Source organism: Pelophylax lessonae (assembly GCF_965119305.1).
Source record: "Pelophylax lessonae genome assembly, chromosome: 1".
In the NCBI taxonomy this organism is placed as follows: Eukaryota; Metazoa; Chordata; class Amphibia; order Anura; family Ranidae; genus Pelophylax; species Pelophylax lessonae.
Window position 1 is genome coordinate 67,735,847 of NC_138768.1, and position 15,290 is coordinate 67,751,136.

The 15,290-nt window shown below is 40.3% G+C and overlaps 1 protein-coding gene across 1 annotated transcript in view; it reads right to left on the reverse strand.

The window, feature by feature from the left end:
* Window positions 1-15,290, reverse strand: part of CCBE1 (collagen and calcium binding EGF domains 1) — a 572,626-nt gene that overhangs the window by 23,308 nt on the left and 534,028 nt on the right. The window contains exons 6-7 of the mRNA XM_082251853.1: window positions 12,959-13,059; window positions 2,470-2,590 (exon numbers count right to left, since the gene is read on the reverse strand). Of these exons, the coding sequence (XP_082107979.1) occupies window positions 2,470-2,590; window positions 12,959-13,059 (222 nt within the window). The remainder of the gene's footprint in view (window positions 1-2,469; window positions 2,591-12,958; window positions 13,060-15,290) is intronic.

The window sequence follows — 15,290 nt, forward strand, 5'->3', positions numbered from 1 at the left end:
AAAGTGTCATTTCTTCAGTGTTGTCACATGAAAAGATATAATAAAATATTTACAAAAATTTGAGGGGTGTACTTACTTTTGTGAGATACTGTACATACAACATAAATACACATTGCAGTCACATACATACAACATACGTACACACTGCAAAGATTTGACCTGGCAACCAGAGCAAAGAGTTCCCAGGTATGGTTTTGATAAGTTTATACTGTATCTACTTTAACCACTTAAGCCCCGGAGGATTTGGCTGCTCAAAGACCAGGCCCTATTTTGCGATTCGGCACTGCGTGACTTAAACGGACAATTGTGCGGTCGTGCGACGCAGTACCAAAATTAAATTGACGTCCTTTTTTTCCCACAAACAGAGCTTTCTTTTGGTGGTATTTGATCACCTGTGCGATTTTTATTTTTTGCGCTATAAACAAAAAAAGAGCGACAATTTTGAAAAAATAACAATATTTTTCACATTTTTTATGTGAAATTCTCAAAAAAAAAAAATGTAAAAATCAAAATGTTTTAACATTTTAGGCCAATTTGTTTTCTGCTACATATTTTTGGTAAAAAAAAAAATCGCAATAAGCGTATTTTGATTGGTTTGCGCAAAAGTTATTGCGTTTACTAATTACGGGAAAGATTTATGTCATTTTTATTGTTTTTTTTTAACTAGTAATGGTGGTGATCTGCGATTTTTTTGTGGGACTGCGACATTGCGGCGGACAGATCGGACCCCTGACTGACATTTTTTACACTTTTGGGGGAACAAGTGACATTACTACAGTAATCAGTGCTATAAATATGCACTGTTACTGTCAAAATGACACTGGCAGGGAAGGGGTTAACTTTATTAGTGATCAAGGGGGTTAAGTGTGTCCCTAGGGGCGTGATTTTAACTGTGGGGGGGGTGTGGCTTGTGATGTAACCACAGAGACATACGATCCTACATAGCAGGATCGCATAGCCTCTGTGCTTACATCAGGGAGAATGACAGGCGGCTGTGTTTACATCAGCCGCCCGTCCTTCTCCCTCTCCTGTGGAACATCGCGAGTGGCCGGTGTACATCAGAGCCGCCGGTCACACGCACGGGGAAGGCAGGGAACAAGCGGGGGCTGGAGCACGCGGCCGGCATCGCGCGCGCGCCCCCTACAGGCTCGTGGGCGAGCGACGTAGGTCTACGTCACTTTACCCAGGAGCAGCTGACTGCCGCAGTAAATAGTAGTGCGGCGGTCGGCAAGTGGTTAACAATCCTGGCACTCATACCATTGATAAAGCAAGAAAATTCTCCAGCTTTTTTTTTCTTTTTAGTTGTAATACAGCTGAACACACATATTTTATTTTTTTGTATATAAAACTCTGAGAGGTCCTGGAAGCGTCAAAGCTTGCTGAAATTACATTATAATCAGTGCATTAAGTGGGCCGGTATGCACTGGTACTCAGTACCGCCACTTCCAAATATGGCTCTTGAGCATACCGCCACCTCTCTGTGCGCCTCAGCGTACCAGTACACTCATTTTGGACATCTGCGCCCTCAATTGCCCCCCCCAAAGAATATTTTCCACTCCAGAGCCAGACCAGTCACCACCAGTGAGTCCCCCTGCTCCGGAGTCCCAGCCCAGCCCAGGCCAGGGGGGTACTCTGTGGGGACCCTGATGTGGGGTGGGTGACAATATTTATAGGCTATAATAGAGTACCGGCACCTCTTTTGGGCCACTTAGAGCACTGATTATAAGCATGCGTCAGCAGCTATTCCTATAGCTAACCATGCAGTGGGATCAGACGGGATGAAGGTAAGGCTGGGTTCACACTTATGCAAATTGGGTGGGGGGTTTCCCCGAATCCAATTCGTAGGACAGGAGAGTGTGACTGGCTCTCAATGGAGTCGGTTCACGCAGCTTTGGGGCAGCCCCCGCTCGCTTTTGGCCCAGTTCAGGTCGGAAATCAGGCAAATATTCAGACCTGATTTGCACCTGAAAGGTGAACAGACACGCACCGGACCCCCTACTGTGAGCCGCGGCCGCAGCTAGTGTGAACCCAGTCTAAGGGATGGATGGTATGACAGCAGCTATTACCAATCAGCAATGCTCATTGCCTGACAGTCAGCGTGCCAGCCAGGAAAACAAGTGTTTTTAGAAGTAGGAGTCAGCACAGGTTTTCTTCCCAAAAAAAGAAGTAGATTTAATAAGATGAAAAAAGTAGACTTATTTGCTATTCCTACATACTTATATCTAATAGTATATATGGAAACCTTTACATTGCAAAAATAAAAGCAGCGTACAATAGTGCTATGACTACATCAAAGACTTACAGATCATCAATATTTATTTCACGTGTTTGTTTCTGATTAGCCTCTACATTTATTTTCATTTCCTGTGCTGTGATTCCCGTGCGATGCACTTATTCACACATGGTTGGAATTTTCACATGTACACTCGGTGAGTATTGCAGAGATTGTAGTGTGTTCTGTATTGTTACCTGGGGGTCCTTGTGCTCCTGGTAACCCTGGTGGTCCTTGAACATACATGGTGGAAGCCAGTACTTTGTCAGCTGTGATTTGTTTGCTGGATTCAGACACGCTGTTCGGTAACAACGCCAGCTAAAATATTAATAAAAATAAATTATATTTCAATGGCTCTGTAAGCAAAAAAAAGTTATAAAAAAACTATATTTAAAGGAATTTTCTTTACTAAATTAAAGTTGCTTTCACAAGACATGGACTACAAAGTTCTAACCCTTCTTCATGATGTAACAAAATTGAAAAAAAAAAAAAATGTTGGCTGGAGTTGGGCTTTCAAATGGAACAAAATCCTCATTGTGGTTGGTCAAATATGCACATTATGGCACACTCACTTCCCAAAGGGATGCGGTGTGTGCCAGGTTTGGTGACTTTGGCTATACTGATGGCTGGCCTTGGATGATGTCAATCCCACACTCGGCATGGACTTATTACATTTTGGCCTTCAAAGCATGCAGAATTTATACACATGTGCAGCTCAATCTACAATTATTATTATTATTATACAGGATTTATATAGCGCCAACAGTTTGCGCAGCTCTTTACAATATGAGGGAAGACAATACAGTTACAAAACAATTCAATACAGGAGGAATTAGAGGGCCCTGCACGTTAGAGCTTACAATCTAGAAGGGAGTGTCAAGTGAAATAAAAGGCATTAACTGTGGGGGATGAGCTGATTGAGAAAATGAAAGTACAGTTTAGTGATCGACTGATATAGTTTTTTTATTGCCGATACCAATATTTTGGTCATCGCATGTCGGTATCGGCCGATATTGGTCGATATTTTCCTACATTGAAACATTTTTTTTTTAAATGTATTTATTTATTTTTTTACAGGTACTCTTTTGGAGGGATCTGGGGGTCTAAAAGACCCCAAACCCCTCCTCTCCACTTAAAAGCATTCAAAACGCCAAATTTGGCTGTTTTGAATGCCGTCGTTTTTTTGAATCTGCGCCGAGTATCCAGGAGTGATGTCATGACATCACTTCCGGGTTTTTACATGGAGACCCGACCAGAGCCGAATGCGGCTTTGATCGGGTCTTTGGCGGCCGTGCAGGCTGGTTTGCCCGGGTCTCCTGGTGGGATGGGAGACCCGGGCAAGCCGCGGAAGGCGGTGGGAGGGGGGAGCATCCCCTCCCGCTCCTTGCAGCCGCAACGTTGTCATTACAAGACAGCGACCGTTGGCTATAGACGCTGGTACCGGGGTGATGCCTCTAGCTGCAGGCATCCCTCCGGTACAAGCACTTTCCCGAAATATCGGCAATATCGGTAACCTCCGGGGCCGATTCCGATATATTGGGGAAAGTGCATATCGGCCCCCGATATATGGGTTTTGCCAATAATCGGTTGATCCCTAGTACAGTTGTTAGGTGTGGGTAGGATAGGCTTCTATGAAAAGGAGGGTTTTCAGGGATCGTCTAAAAGCTAATAGAGTAGGAGATAATCGGACAGATTGAGGTAAGGAGTTCCATAGGACTGGAGAGGCTCTGGAAAAGACCTAGAGAGCAGGAGGTTTTGAGAGGAATGAAGAGAATGATTACATTAATATTTTGAGACTAGGCTAGTGATGTAACTGGGGGCTAAATTGTCGATGGCTTTGTAAGATGTTGTAGTTTGAATTTAATTTGTTGAAAAAATTCGAAAAAAGTTGCCAAATTGGAAGGAAAAAATGTTTATGGCAGAGGAGACATTTAGTGCCGGTTCACACTGAAGCGGCACGACTTCGGGGGCGACCTGTGAAGTACGTGCACCGCGAATTCGGCGCGACTTGCACAGACTTCATAAAATGAATGTCTATGCAAGTCGCTCCAGGTCGCCCTGAAGTAGTACGGGACCCTTTTTCTAAGTTGGAGCGACTTGTGTCGCTCCTATTAGAACCTTTCCTGTACTACACAATGGACCGCGACGGTGCACAACTTGTCAGGCTGACCAAGTCGCCTGACAAGTCGTACTAGTGTGAACCGGCACTTAAGGTCTCTTCTGCTATAAAAAAAACATTCCTTCTTGCATTAAAAAAAAAAAAAAAAACACTTCAGTTCCACTTTAAGAATTAAAATGTATATAATTTTTTTTTTCTTTAGATTTAGAGTAGGGAAGGATTTGAATCGGTCAGGTTGTTACTACTATCTTGAGCTCTCTTAAGCTGAATACACATTATACAATTTTATTTTTTTTGTTCAATTTCCTTTAGATTTACCTTCAACTATGTAGTGCAAGGGCCTGCCTAATTAAATACAATTTGAAAGTGTTTAGGTTTGACATCATGTTATTTGGTTTTGGTAAATCTAAAGAAAAATTGTACAAGAAAAATTGTATAATGTGCAGCCAGCTTAAGAAGGATTAAAGCTGCACACAGTACCACCAGTAGAATTTTGTTTGAACATTTTTGCAGAAATTCTGAAAAAAGCTCATCAGAACTCATCAGAACATTATTGTGCCATCACTGAGTCAACCAATTTTGTTCAAAATCCTTATAATATCCTTCAGACATGCTGCTTGAATGGAACACAACAAATATTAGAACAAATATTAGAACCTGCCTAGAACACGTATATTACAATGTACAATTTTTCCGGAATGAAAAACACATTCACAGTTGGACTTTTGTTAATTCAAGAAAAAATGTCCACCCTGCTCCTTCAAATTTTCTTGCTGGTATAGTTAAAAACAATTTTTTATTTGACTCCACTAACCTCTAGAAAATCAAATTGAACATACCAGCAAAAACTTTCTGTTTTTTTAAACCTTTAAGGAAAAGGAATTTCTTACCAGTCCCGCCGCAGAATCCTGCAATAGAATTCAAACTTCACCCATCACGGCGGGCTCTGTCAAAGACCTTCAAGGATCTGGGTCCTCCAGCTGTAGGAGGCCACTCCCTTGGACCTGTAGAGCACCCTGCTGGAATCACCTTTGGTAAGTTTTAACCAGGATTCCATTTCCAAGGGTCCAGCGCCCGAAGGCCACATTACAGGGTAAACCTCGGATCTTTGGTTACCAAGGCTTGGGTACCATCCTTTTAGGGCTTAGCCTTTTGAATGGATCGCCCCTTTTTCTGGGACAATACAAAATCTTGGAAAGCTTTAACAGCCATGACCACCACCTTCAAGACACTGGCGAAAAAACTGATGTTCTTCCTGTATGGGAGGGGTTATATAGGAGGAACTTTATTTCCATTGGTTGCCAGTATCCATTCACTTTAAGGTAGCGTATAACCCAAATAGTAATTATTACCAGCTCTGTGTCCCATAATGTACGATAAAGAAAAACATTTTCTAACCAAATTCAACTGGTGTATAGCCAGCTTTACTCTCACTTTCTATCTTGATGACAACGGTTTTATCAGGCACGAAGCGAGTGAAAATTTGAAACAGGGACACATACAACAAACAAAATGCACTTAAAACCTAACATGGGTTTTAATCCTTTCCCACTTTATTTAAAAAAAAATTATAATGATTTAGCTAGACTTTAATTTTATGTTTTTCACAGTTTTATTAAATATTAGCACAATAACCAGTCTAGAAGAGTTCAAAAGGAGCTTCTGTAACTCTTAGGCCCCTTTCACACATACGGTCCATTTGTCTGTTTTTCATCCATCCGTTGATGGATGAAAAACGGACATCAGTGCATCTCTATGTAAAAATGGATGACAACGGATGATCATTCATTAACATCCGTTTTCATCCGCTTCCGTCAATGTCCGTTTTTTGGAACGGATGAATGACCTATTTTTCATCTGTCAAAAAAACGGATCGGACGGAAAACGGATGTAAACGGACAAACGGTCCGTTTTTCATCCGTTTTTGCATTGGTAGTGGAGGTAAAAAAAAAAAAAACGGATGAAAAACGGATGAAAACGGACGAAAAATTGACGGAAAAAATGGATGAAAAACGGATAAAAAACAGATGAAAAACAGACGAAAAACGGATGAAAAACGGATGGAAAACTGATACATTTTGACGCGACTGAACTGATGAACTGTATGTGTGAAAGGGGCCTTAGGATCACCTAAAATTGCCCTTATTTCACCTTCCCCGCTGACTTTAATGTATTTTACCAAAATGACTCCAAAAAGCTCAGATTTTCAAAGAAATCTTAGGAAAATGCAAACTCTGAATTCCACTCATCCCTTCTTGTCATATGATAAAGCAAACAATAGCCTACCGGAAGCTTTGAAACAAACATTTTGTTCACAAAATATATACTAACCCCAAAATGAATGATCAGTGAGCTCCCTATTCCTCATGCAGGAATAACTTATTTGTTCAGAGATTTTTGGATCTAGTACATTTATTTTCACACCGTTACCAGTAAATGCATTTTCCACTCACATTTCTGAGGAATTACGCTTGGTATATTATTTATTGGATTAGAGAATCTGGAATTTTTCCTTAATAACTTGGTGTCTTTGTTTATCTTTGCAATGCATAATTATTTTTCACTTTATAGATTAACACTGAGGTTTTGCATGCACAGATTGCTTTTGGAACAATACGTCATATTTTAACTATTATTATTTATATTTACATTTAAAAAAAAAATGTTCTAGGTACAGTGGGTACGGAAAGTATTCAGACCCCCTTAAATTTTTCACTCTTTGTTATATTGCAGCCATTTGCTAAAATCATTTAAGTTCATTCTTCTTCCTCATGAATGTACACATAGCACCCCATATGGACAGAAAAACACAGAATTGTTGACATCGTTGCATATTTATTAAAAAAGAAAAACTGAAATATCACATGGTCCTAAGTATTCAGACCCTTTGCTCAGTATTTAGTAGAAGCCCCCTTTTGATCTAATACAGCCAGGAGTCTTTTTGGGAAAGATGCAACAAGTCTTTCACACCTGGATTTGGGGATCCTCTGCCATTCCTCCTTGCAGATCCTCTCCAGTTCTGTCAGGTTGGATGGTAAACGTTGGTGGACAGCCATTTTTAGGTCTCTCCAGAGATGCTCAATTGGGTTTAAGTCAGGGCTCTGGCTGGGCCATTCAAGAACAGTCACGGAGTTGTTGTGAAGCCACTCCTTCATTATTTTAGCTGTGTGCTTAGGGTCATTGTCTTGTTGGAAGGTAAACCTTCGGCCCAGTCTGAGGTCCAGAGCACTCTGGAGAAGGTTTTTGTCCAGGATATCCCTGTACTTGGCCGCATTCATCTTTCCCTCGATTGCAACCAGTCGTCCCTGCAGCTGAAAAACACCCCCACAGCATGATGCTGCCACCACCATGCTTCACTGTTGGGACTGTATTGGACAGGTGATGAGCAGTGCCTGGTTTTCTCCACACATAGCGCTTAGAATTAAGGCCAAAAAGTTCTATTTTGGTCTCATCAGACCAGAGAATCTTATTTCTCACCAACTTGGAGTCCTTCTGGTGTTTTTTAGCAAACTCCATGCGGGCTTTCATGTGTCTTACACTAAGGAGAGGCTTCCGTCGGGCCACTCTGCCATAAAGCCCCGACTGGTGGAGGGCTGCAGTGATGGTTGACTTTCTACAACTTTCTCCCACCTCCTGACTGCATCTCTGGAGCTCAGCCACAGTGATCTTTGGGTTCTTCTTTACCTCTCTCACCAAGGCTCTTCTCCCCCGATAGCTCAGTTTGGCCGGACGGCCAGCTCTAGGAAGGGTTCTGGTCGTCCCAAACGTCTTCCATTTGAGGATTATGGAGGCCACTGTGCTCTTAGGAACCTTAAGTGCAGCAGAAATCTTTTTGTAACCTTGGCCAGATCTGTGCCTTGCCACAATTCTGTCTCTGAGCTCTTCAGGCAGTTCCTTTGACCTCGTGATTCTCATTTGCTCTGACATGCATTGTGATCTGGAAGGTCTTGTATAGACAGGTGTGTGGCTTTCCTAATCAAGTCCAATCAGTATAATCAAACACAGCTGGACTCAAATGAAGGTGTAGAACCATCTCAAGGATGATCAGAAGAAATGGAAAGCACCTGAGTTAAATATATGAGTGTCACAGCAAAGGGTCTGAATACTTAGGACCATGTGATATTTCAGTTTGTCTTTTTTAATAAATCTGCAACAATGTCAACAATTCTGTGTTTTTCTGTCAGTATGGGGTGCTATGTGTACATTCATGAGGAAGAAGAATGAACTTAAATGATTTTAGCAAATGGCTGCAATATAACAAAGAGTGAAAAATTTAAGGGGGTCTGAATACTTTCCGTACCCACTGTATATAAGAAAGACTTGATGGACCACTTTGTCCGTTTTCTGTCATCACTGTTCTATGTTTCTATATGGCAAAAACAAAGCAAGAGTGTAAATACTTTTCTTACTGCCCATGTCACCAACCCTGTGAAATGGCTTCCCGAAGTCTCCCTCTGACCTCGGATACAAAAATGACGTGGAGTTAAGTAGGAGGAACCAGTAAGAGCTACATGGGACCCATAAGGTCAACACTCCTGGAAGCGCAGATTCCCCAGTGGACTTCACAGGACCGTTTCTTGTGATTTTAGTGGCGAGTCTAAGCATAAAGTAAGGAATTCATTTTTTTTTTTTTTTTGCTGTTATAGCCTAATTTTAGAGATTTTCCTTCTCTTGCTGTCCAGCAGGAAGTAAGAGCAGACTGAGGGGTAATAGTTTTTTCTAGAGTGGTTTTCCCTATTGGAAAATTTGCTATCATCTTCTGTTGCTGTGACAATTAAAAAAATTTTGGATTTCCCATCACATTTTGTGTGGTAGATAATGGAGTAAATTTTCCCAGTGGGGGTCACCCAATGCAATAAAAAAAAAAAAAAAAACTCACAGGGGTTCTAATCTTTACAAACTTCTATCCAAACTAAAACAAACATTTTTGGCTTTACATACACTAACACACACTTACAGTGTTAAATCTTGAATAAAATTGTTGTCAGTGCTGACATAAACTAGATTACCAAAAGTATTGGGACACCTGCCTTTACACACACATGAACTTTAACTTCCCTGGCAGTATGATTCTTTTGGATTTTAGGTGCTAAAAGCGGTACCATTATTTTGCATGTCATTCTTAAGAATGAGCAGCCCAAACCAGCTATTTACTAATGATTGTTTTTTTACTGTGCGTTCTTCTTTATAACATCTCGGGCATGATAAAGTTTGAAACACAAAATCATAAATTATCATATAATAAAAAAACTATAAATAAGTTAAAGTATGTATGTATGTATACATATATATATATATATATATATATATATACAGTGCCTTGCGAAAGTATTCGGCCCCCTTGAACTTTTCGACCTTTTGCCTTATTTCAGGCTTCAAACATAAAGATATAAAACTGTGATTTTTTTGTGAAGAATCAACAACAAGTGGGACACAATCATGAAGTGGAACAAAATTTATTGGATATTTCAAACTTTTTTAACAAATAAAAAACTGAAAAATTGGGCGTGCAAAATTATTCAGCCCCCTTAAGTTAATACTTTGTAGCGCCACCTTTTGCTGCGATTACAGCTTTAAGTCGCTTGGGGTACGTCTCTATCAGTTTTGCACATCGAGAGACTGAAATTTTTGCCCATTCCTCCTTGCAAAACAGCTCGAGTTCAGTGAGGTTGGATGGAGAGCATTTGTGAACAGCAGTTTTCAGTTCTTTCCACAGATTCTCGATTGGATTCAGGTCTGGACTTTGACTTGGCCATTCTAACACCTGGATATGTTTATTTGTGAACCATTCCATTGTAGATTTTGCTTTATGTTTTGGATCATTGTCTTGTTGGAAGACAAATCTCTGTCCCAGTCTCAGGTCTTTTGCAGACTCCATCAGGTTTTCTTCCAGAATGGTCCTGTATTTGGCTCCATCCATCTTCCCATCAATTTTAACCATCTTCCCTGTCCCTGCTGAAGAAAAGCAGGCCCAAACCATGATGCTGCCACCACCATGTTTGACAGTGGGGATGGTGTGTTCAGGGTGATGAGCTTTGTTGCTTCTACGCAAAACATAACGTTTTGCATTGTTGCCACATGTTTGGTGTGTCTCCCAGGTGGCTTGTGGCAAACTTTAAATGACACTTTTTATGGATATCTTTAAGAAATGGCTTTCTTCTTGCCACTCTTCCATAAAGGCCAGATTTGTGCAGTATACGACTGATTGTTGTCTTATGGACAGAGTCTCCCACCTCAGCTTTAGATCTCTGCAGTTCATCCAGAGTGATCATGGGCCTCTTGGCTGCATCTCTGATCAGTCTTCTCCTTGTATGAGCTGAAAGTTTAGAGGGAGGGCCAGGTCTTCGTGCACTTTAAACGGACCTCTGAGACTATCACAGTGCAGGTGCATTAATACGGAGACTTGATTACACACAGGTGGATTCTATTTATCATCATTAGTCATTTAGGTCAACATTGGATCATTCAGAGATCCTCACTGAACTTCTGGAGAGAGTTTGCTGCACTGAAAGTAAAGGGGCTGAATAATTTTGCACGCCCAATTTTTAGTTTTTTATTTGTTAACAAAGTTTGAAATATCCAATACATTTCGTTCCACTTCATGATTGTGTCCCACTTGTTGTTGATTCTTCACAAAAAATTACAGTTTTATATCTTTATGTTTGAAGCCTGAAATGTGGCAAAAGGTCACAAAGTTCAAGGGGGCCGAATACTTTCGCAAGGCACTATATATATATATATATATATATATATATATATATATATATACACACACACATATATATATATATACATAAAAAGTACAGTAAAACTGCAGGAAAGGGCACTGGGGGGCAAACTAATGTGAATTTATTTTATTTTGCATTGTATCAGTGTGTTTGGTGTGTTTTACATTTGAATTTGCCGCCGGTTCCACCCCCCCCTGCGAACGTCACATCGCAGGAGACGGAAGTCGGGCCACACAGAGCATCGGGAGGAAGATCCGCCGCCGCACACCACCGGGATACATCGCTGGATCCCGGTGACAAGGTAAGTAACCCCTCTACCGGGATCCAGCGATCTTCCTAGCGGTACCCCAAGTGTGGCTCGGGGTTACCGCTTTTGGCACTGAAATTTAACCCCGAGCCACACTCGGGAATACCGCTAGGAAGGTTAATGACATCCCAGTCTTAGTCCGTAGGGTTCAATATTGGGTTGGCCCCCCTTTTGCAGCTATAACAGCTTCAACTCTTCTGGGAAGGCTGTCCACAAGGTTTAGAAGTGTGTCTATGGGAATGTTTGACTATTCTTCCAGAAGCGCATTTGTGAGGTCAGGCACTGATGTTGAGCAAGAAGGCCTGGCTTGCAGTCTCCACTGTAGTTCATCCCAAAGGTGTTCTATCGGGTTGAGGTCAGGACTCTGTGCAGGCCAGTCAAGTTCCTCCACCACAAACTCGCTCATCCATGACTTTATTGACCTTGCTTTGTGCACTGGTGTGCATTAATGTTGGAACAGGAAGAGGCCATCTCCAAACTGCCAATAGAACTTTTGTTCAGAAGATAAACTAGTCTAAAGAACTTTTGTTTTTGACCAGTGCGCAGTCATGTTGGAACACGAAGGGCCAACTGAAACTGGTTCCACCAACTTGAGAGCATGAAATTGTCCAAAACTTCTTGGTATGATGACACCTTAAGAGTTCCCTTCACTGGAACTAAGGGGCCAAGCCCAACCCCTAAAAAAGAACCCCACACAATAATCCCCCATCCACCACATGATTTGCAGCAGTGCACAAAGCAAGGTCCATAAAGACGTGGATGAGCGAGTTTGGAGTGGAGGAACTTGACCTCAACCCAATAGAACACTTTTGGGATGAATTAGAGCAGAGACTGCCAGCCAGGCCTTCTCATCCACAAATGGGCTTTTGAAAGAATGGTCAAACATTCCTATAGACACACTCCTAAACCTTGTGGACAGCCTTCCCAGAAGAGTTGAAGCTGTTATATCTGCAAAGGGTGGGCCAACTCAGTATTGAACCCTACGGACTAAGACTGGGATGTCATTAAAGTTCATGCGCGTGTAAAGGCAGGCGTCCCAATACTTTTGGCTCTATAGTGTAACTAAAGAAATACAGCATTCAATTTTTGCACTTATAAAAGTTGTAAATTAGTCCCATGTTATATGTTTACAAAGATAAACCGGATAGCATACTTCCTTTCATTAACTGAAAACGTTGTATCAAAACTACTGAGCCACGTTGATTCTGCCAAGAAATTCTCTTACCTGGATTAAATTAGAGACTCTAATTTTGGGGCTATTTACAGTATGTATGTAACGCCTTCCCCTCCCTTGAACAAATAAAACATTTCTATAAAGATCCAAGTTGAAAAACAATGTATATTTATGGAATAAAAAATGTTTATAGACTGAGCGAGGAAATGTTTGGTGCAGATTCAACAATTCCTTGATGTGATCCTAAGCATGAAAGAAATCAATCCCCCAAAATATGCAATGTTTAAGTGTTTCATATCTTGCCTATATTTGTTTGTTTCAGCGTATCTGAATAATATACATGGAGGGGGCTGTATACCTTCTGCTTGAGCTGTAAGACAGTCTGTTTTATTTGGTGAAATTCCTTGCATGTGTCTGAACAGATTCCCGGTTTCAACACATTGTTGGATTTCTCAAATTCTGCAAAGTAAAACAATGTTTGTTAGAAGAAAGTAAACTCATTACTTACCATGTGGATGTGAGAACACTGTGCTGACAAGTAACTGTTATTGCATTTGCAATTCAGAAAATATTTTGCTTTATAGAAGGCTTGACGAAACCATAAAGGGGGATTTACCGTTCGGTTTTGGCAGGATCGTTTTTTTTTTTTTTAAGGACTGTAGGAAATCATAAGTCTTAATAAAATACCTGCAGACAGCATGCCATGAAAATAATAAATATGTAAAGGCACAGTCACAGAGACCTACAAAAAAGGCTCGGCAAAATAATAAATATGTAAAGGCACAGTCATAGAGACCTACAGAAAAGGCTCGGCAAAATAATAAATATGTAAAGGCACAGTCATAGAGACCTACAGAAAAGGCTCGGCAAAATAATAAATATGTAAAGGTAAAATCATGGAGACCTACAAAAAAGGCTCCTCAAAATAATAGGTATGTAAAGGCACAGTCATGAAGACCTACAAAAAAGGCTCGGCAAAATAATAAATAAATAAAGGCACAGTCATAGAGACCTACAAAAAAGGCTTGGCAAAATAATAAATATGTAGAGGCACAGTCAAGGAGACCTACAAAAAAGGCTCGGCAAAATAATAAATATGTAAAGGCACAGTCATTTAGACCAACAGAAAAGGCTCGGCAAAATAATAAATATGTAGAGGCACAGTCATAGAGACCTACAAAAAAGGCCCGTAAAAATAATAAATATGTAAAGGCACAGTCATGGAGACCTACAAAAAGGCTCAGCAAAATAATAAATATGTAAAGGCACAGTCAAGGAGACCTACAAAAAAAGGCTCGGCAAAATAATAAATATGTAAAGGCAGTCATGGAGACCTACAGAAAAGGCTTGGCAAAATAATAAATATGTAGAGGCACAGTCATGAAGACCTACATAAAGGCTCAGCAAAATAATAAATATGTAAAGGCACAGTCAAGGAGACCTACAAAAAAAGGCTCGGCAAAATAATAAATATGTAAAGGCACAGTCATGGAGACCTACAGAAAAGGCTTGGCAAAATAATAAATATGTAGAGGCACAGTCATAAAGACCTACAAAAAGGCTCAGCAAAATAATAACTATGTAAAGGCACAGTCATAGAGACCTACAAAAAAGGCTCGGCAAAATAATAAATAAATAAAGGCACAGTCATAGAGACCTACAAAAAAGGTTTGGCAAAATAATAAATATGTAGAGGCACAGTCATGAAGACCTACAAAAAGGCTCAGCAAAATAATAAATATGTAAAGGCACAGTCAAGGAGACCTACAAAAAAAGGCTCGGCAAAATAATAAATATGTAAAGGCACAGTCATTTAGACCAACAGAAAAGGCTTGGCAAAATAATAAATATGTAGAGGCACAGTCATAGAGACCTACAAAAAAGGCCCGTAAAAATAATAAATATGTAAAGGCACAGTCATGGAGACCTACAAAAAGGCTCAGCTAAATAATAAATATGTAAAGGCACAGTCAAGGAGACCTACAAAAAAAGGCTCGGCAAAATAATAAATATGTAAAGGCACAGTCATGGAGACCTACAGAAAAGGCTTGGCAAAATAATAAATATGTAGAGGCACAGTCATGAAGACCTACATAAAGGCTCAGCAAAATAATAAATATGTAAAGGCACAGTCAAGGAGACCTACAAAAAAAGGCTCGGCAAAATAATAAATATGTAAAGGCACAGTCATGGAGACCTACAGAAAAGGCTTGGCAAAATAATAAATATGTAGAGGCACAGTCATAAAGACCTACAAAAAGGCTCAGCAAAATAATAACTATGTAAAGGCACAGTCATAGAGACCTACAAAAAAGGCTCGGCAAAATAATAAATATGTAAAGGCACAGTCATGGAGACCTACAGAAAAGGCTCGGCAAAATAATAAATATGTAAAGGAACAGTCATAGAGACCTACAAAAAAGGCTCGGCAAAATAATAAATATGTAAAGGCACAGTCAAGGAGACCTACAAAAAAAGGCTCGGCAAAATAATAAATATGTAAAGGCACAGTCATAGAGACCTACAGAAAAGGCTCGGCAAAATAATAAATATGTAAAGGTAAAATCATGGAGACCTACAAAAAAGGCTCCTCAAAATAATAGGTATGTAAAGGCACAGTCATGAAGACCTACAAAAAAGGCTCGGCAAAATAATAAATAAATAAAGGCACAGTCATAGAGACCTACAAA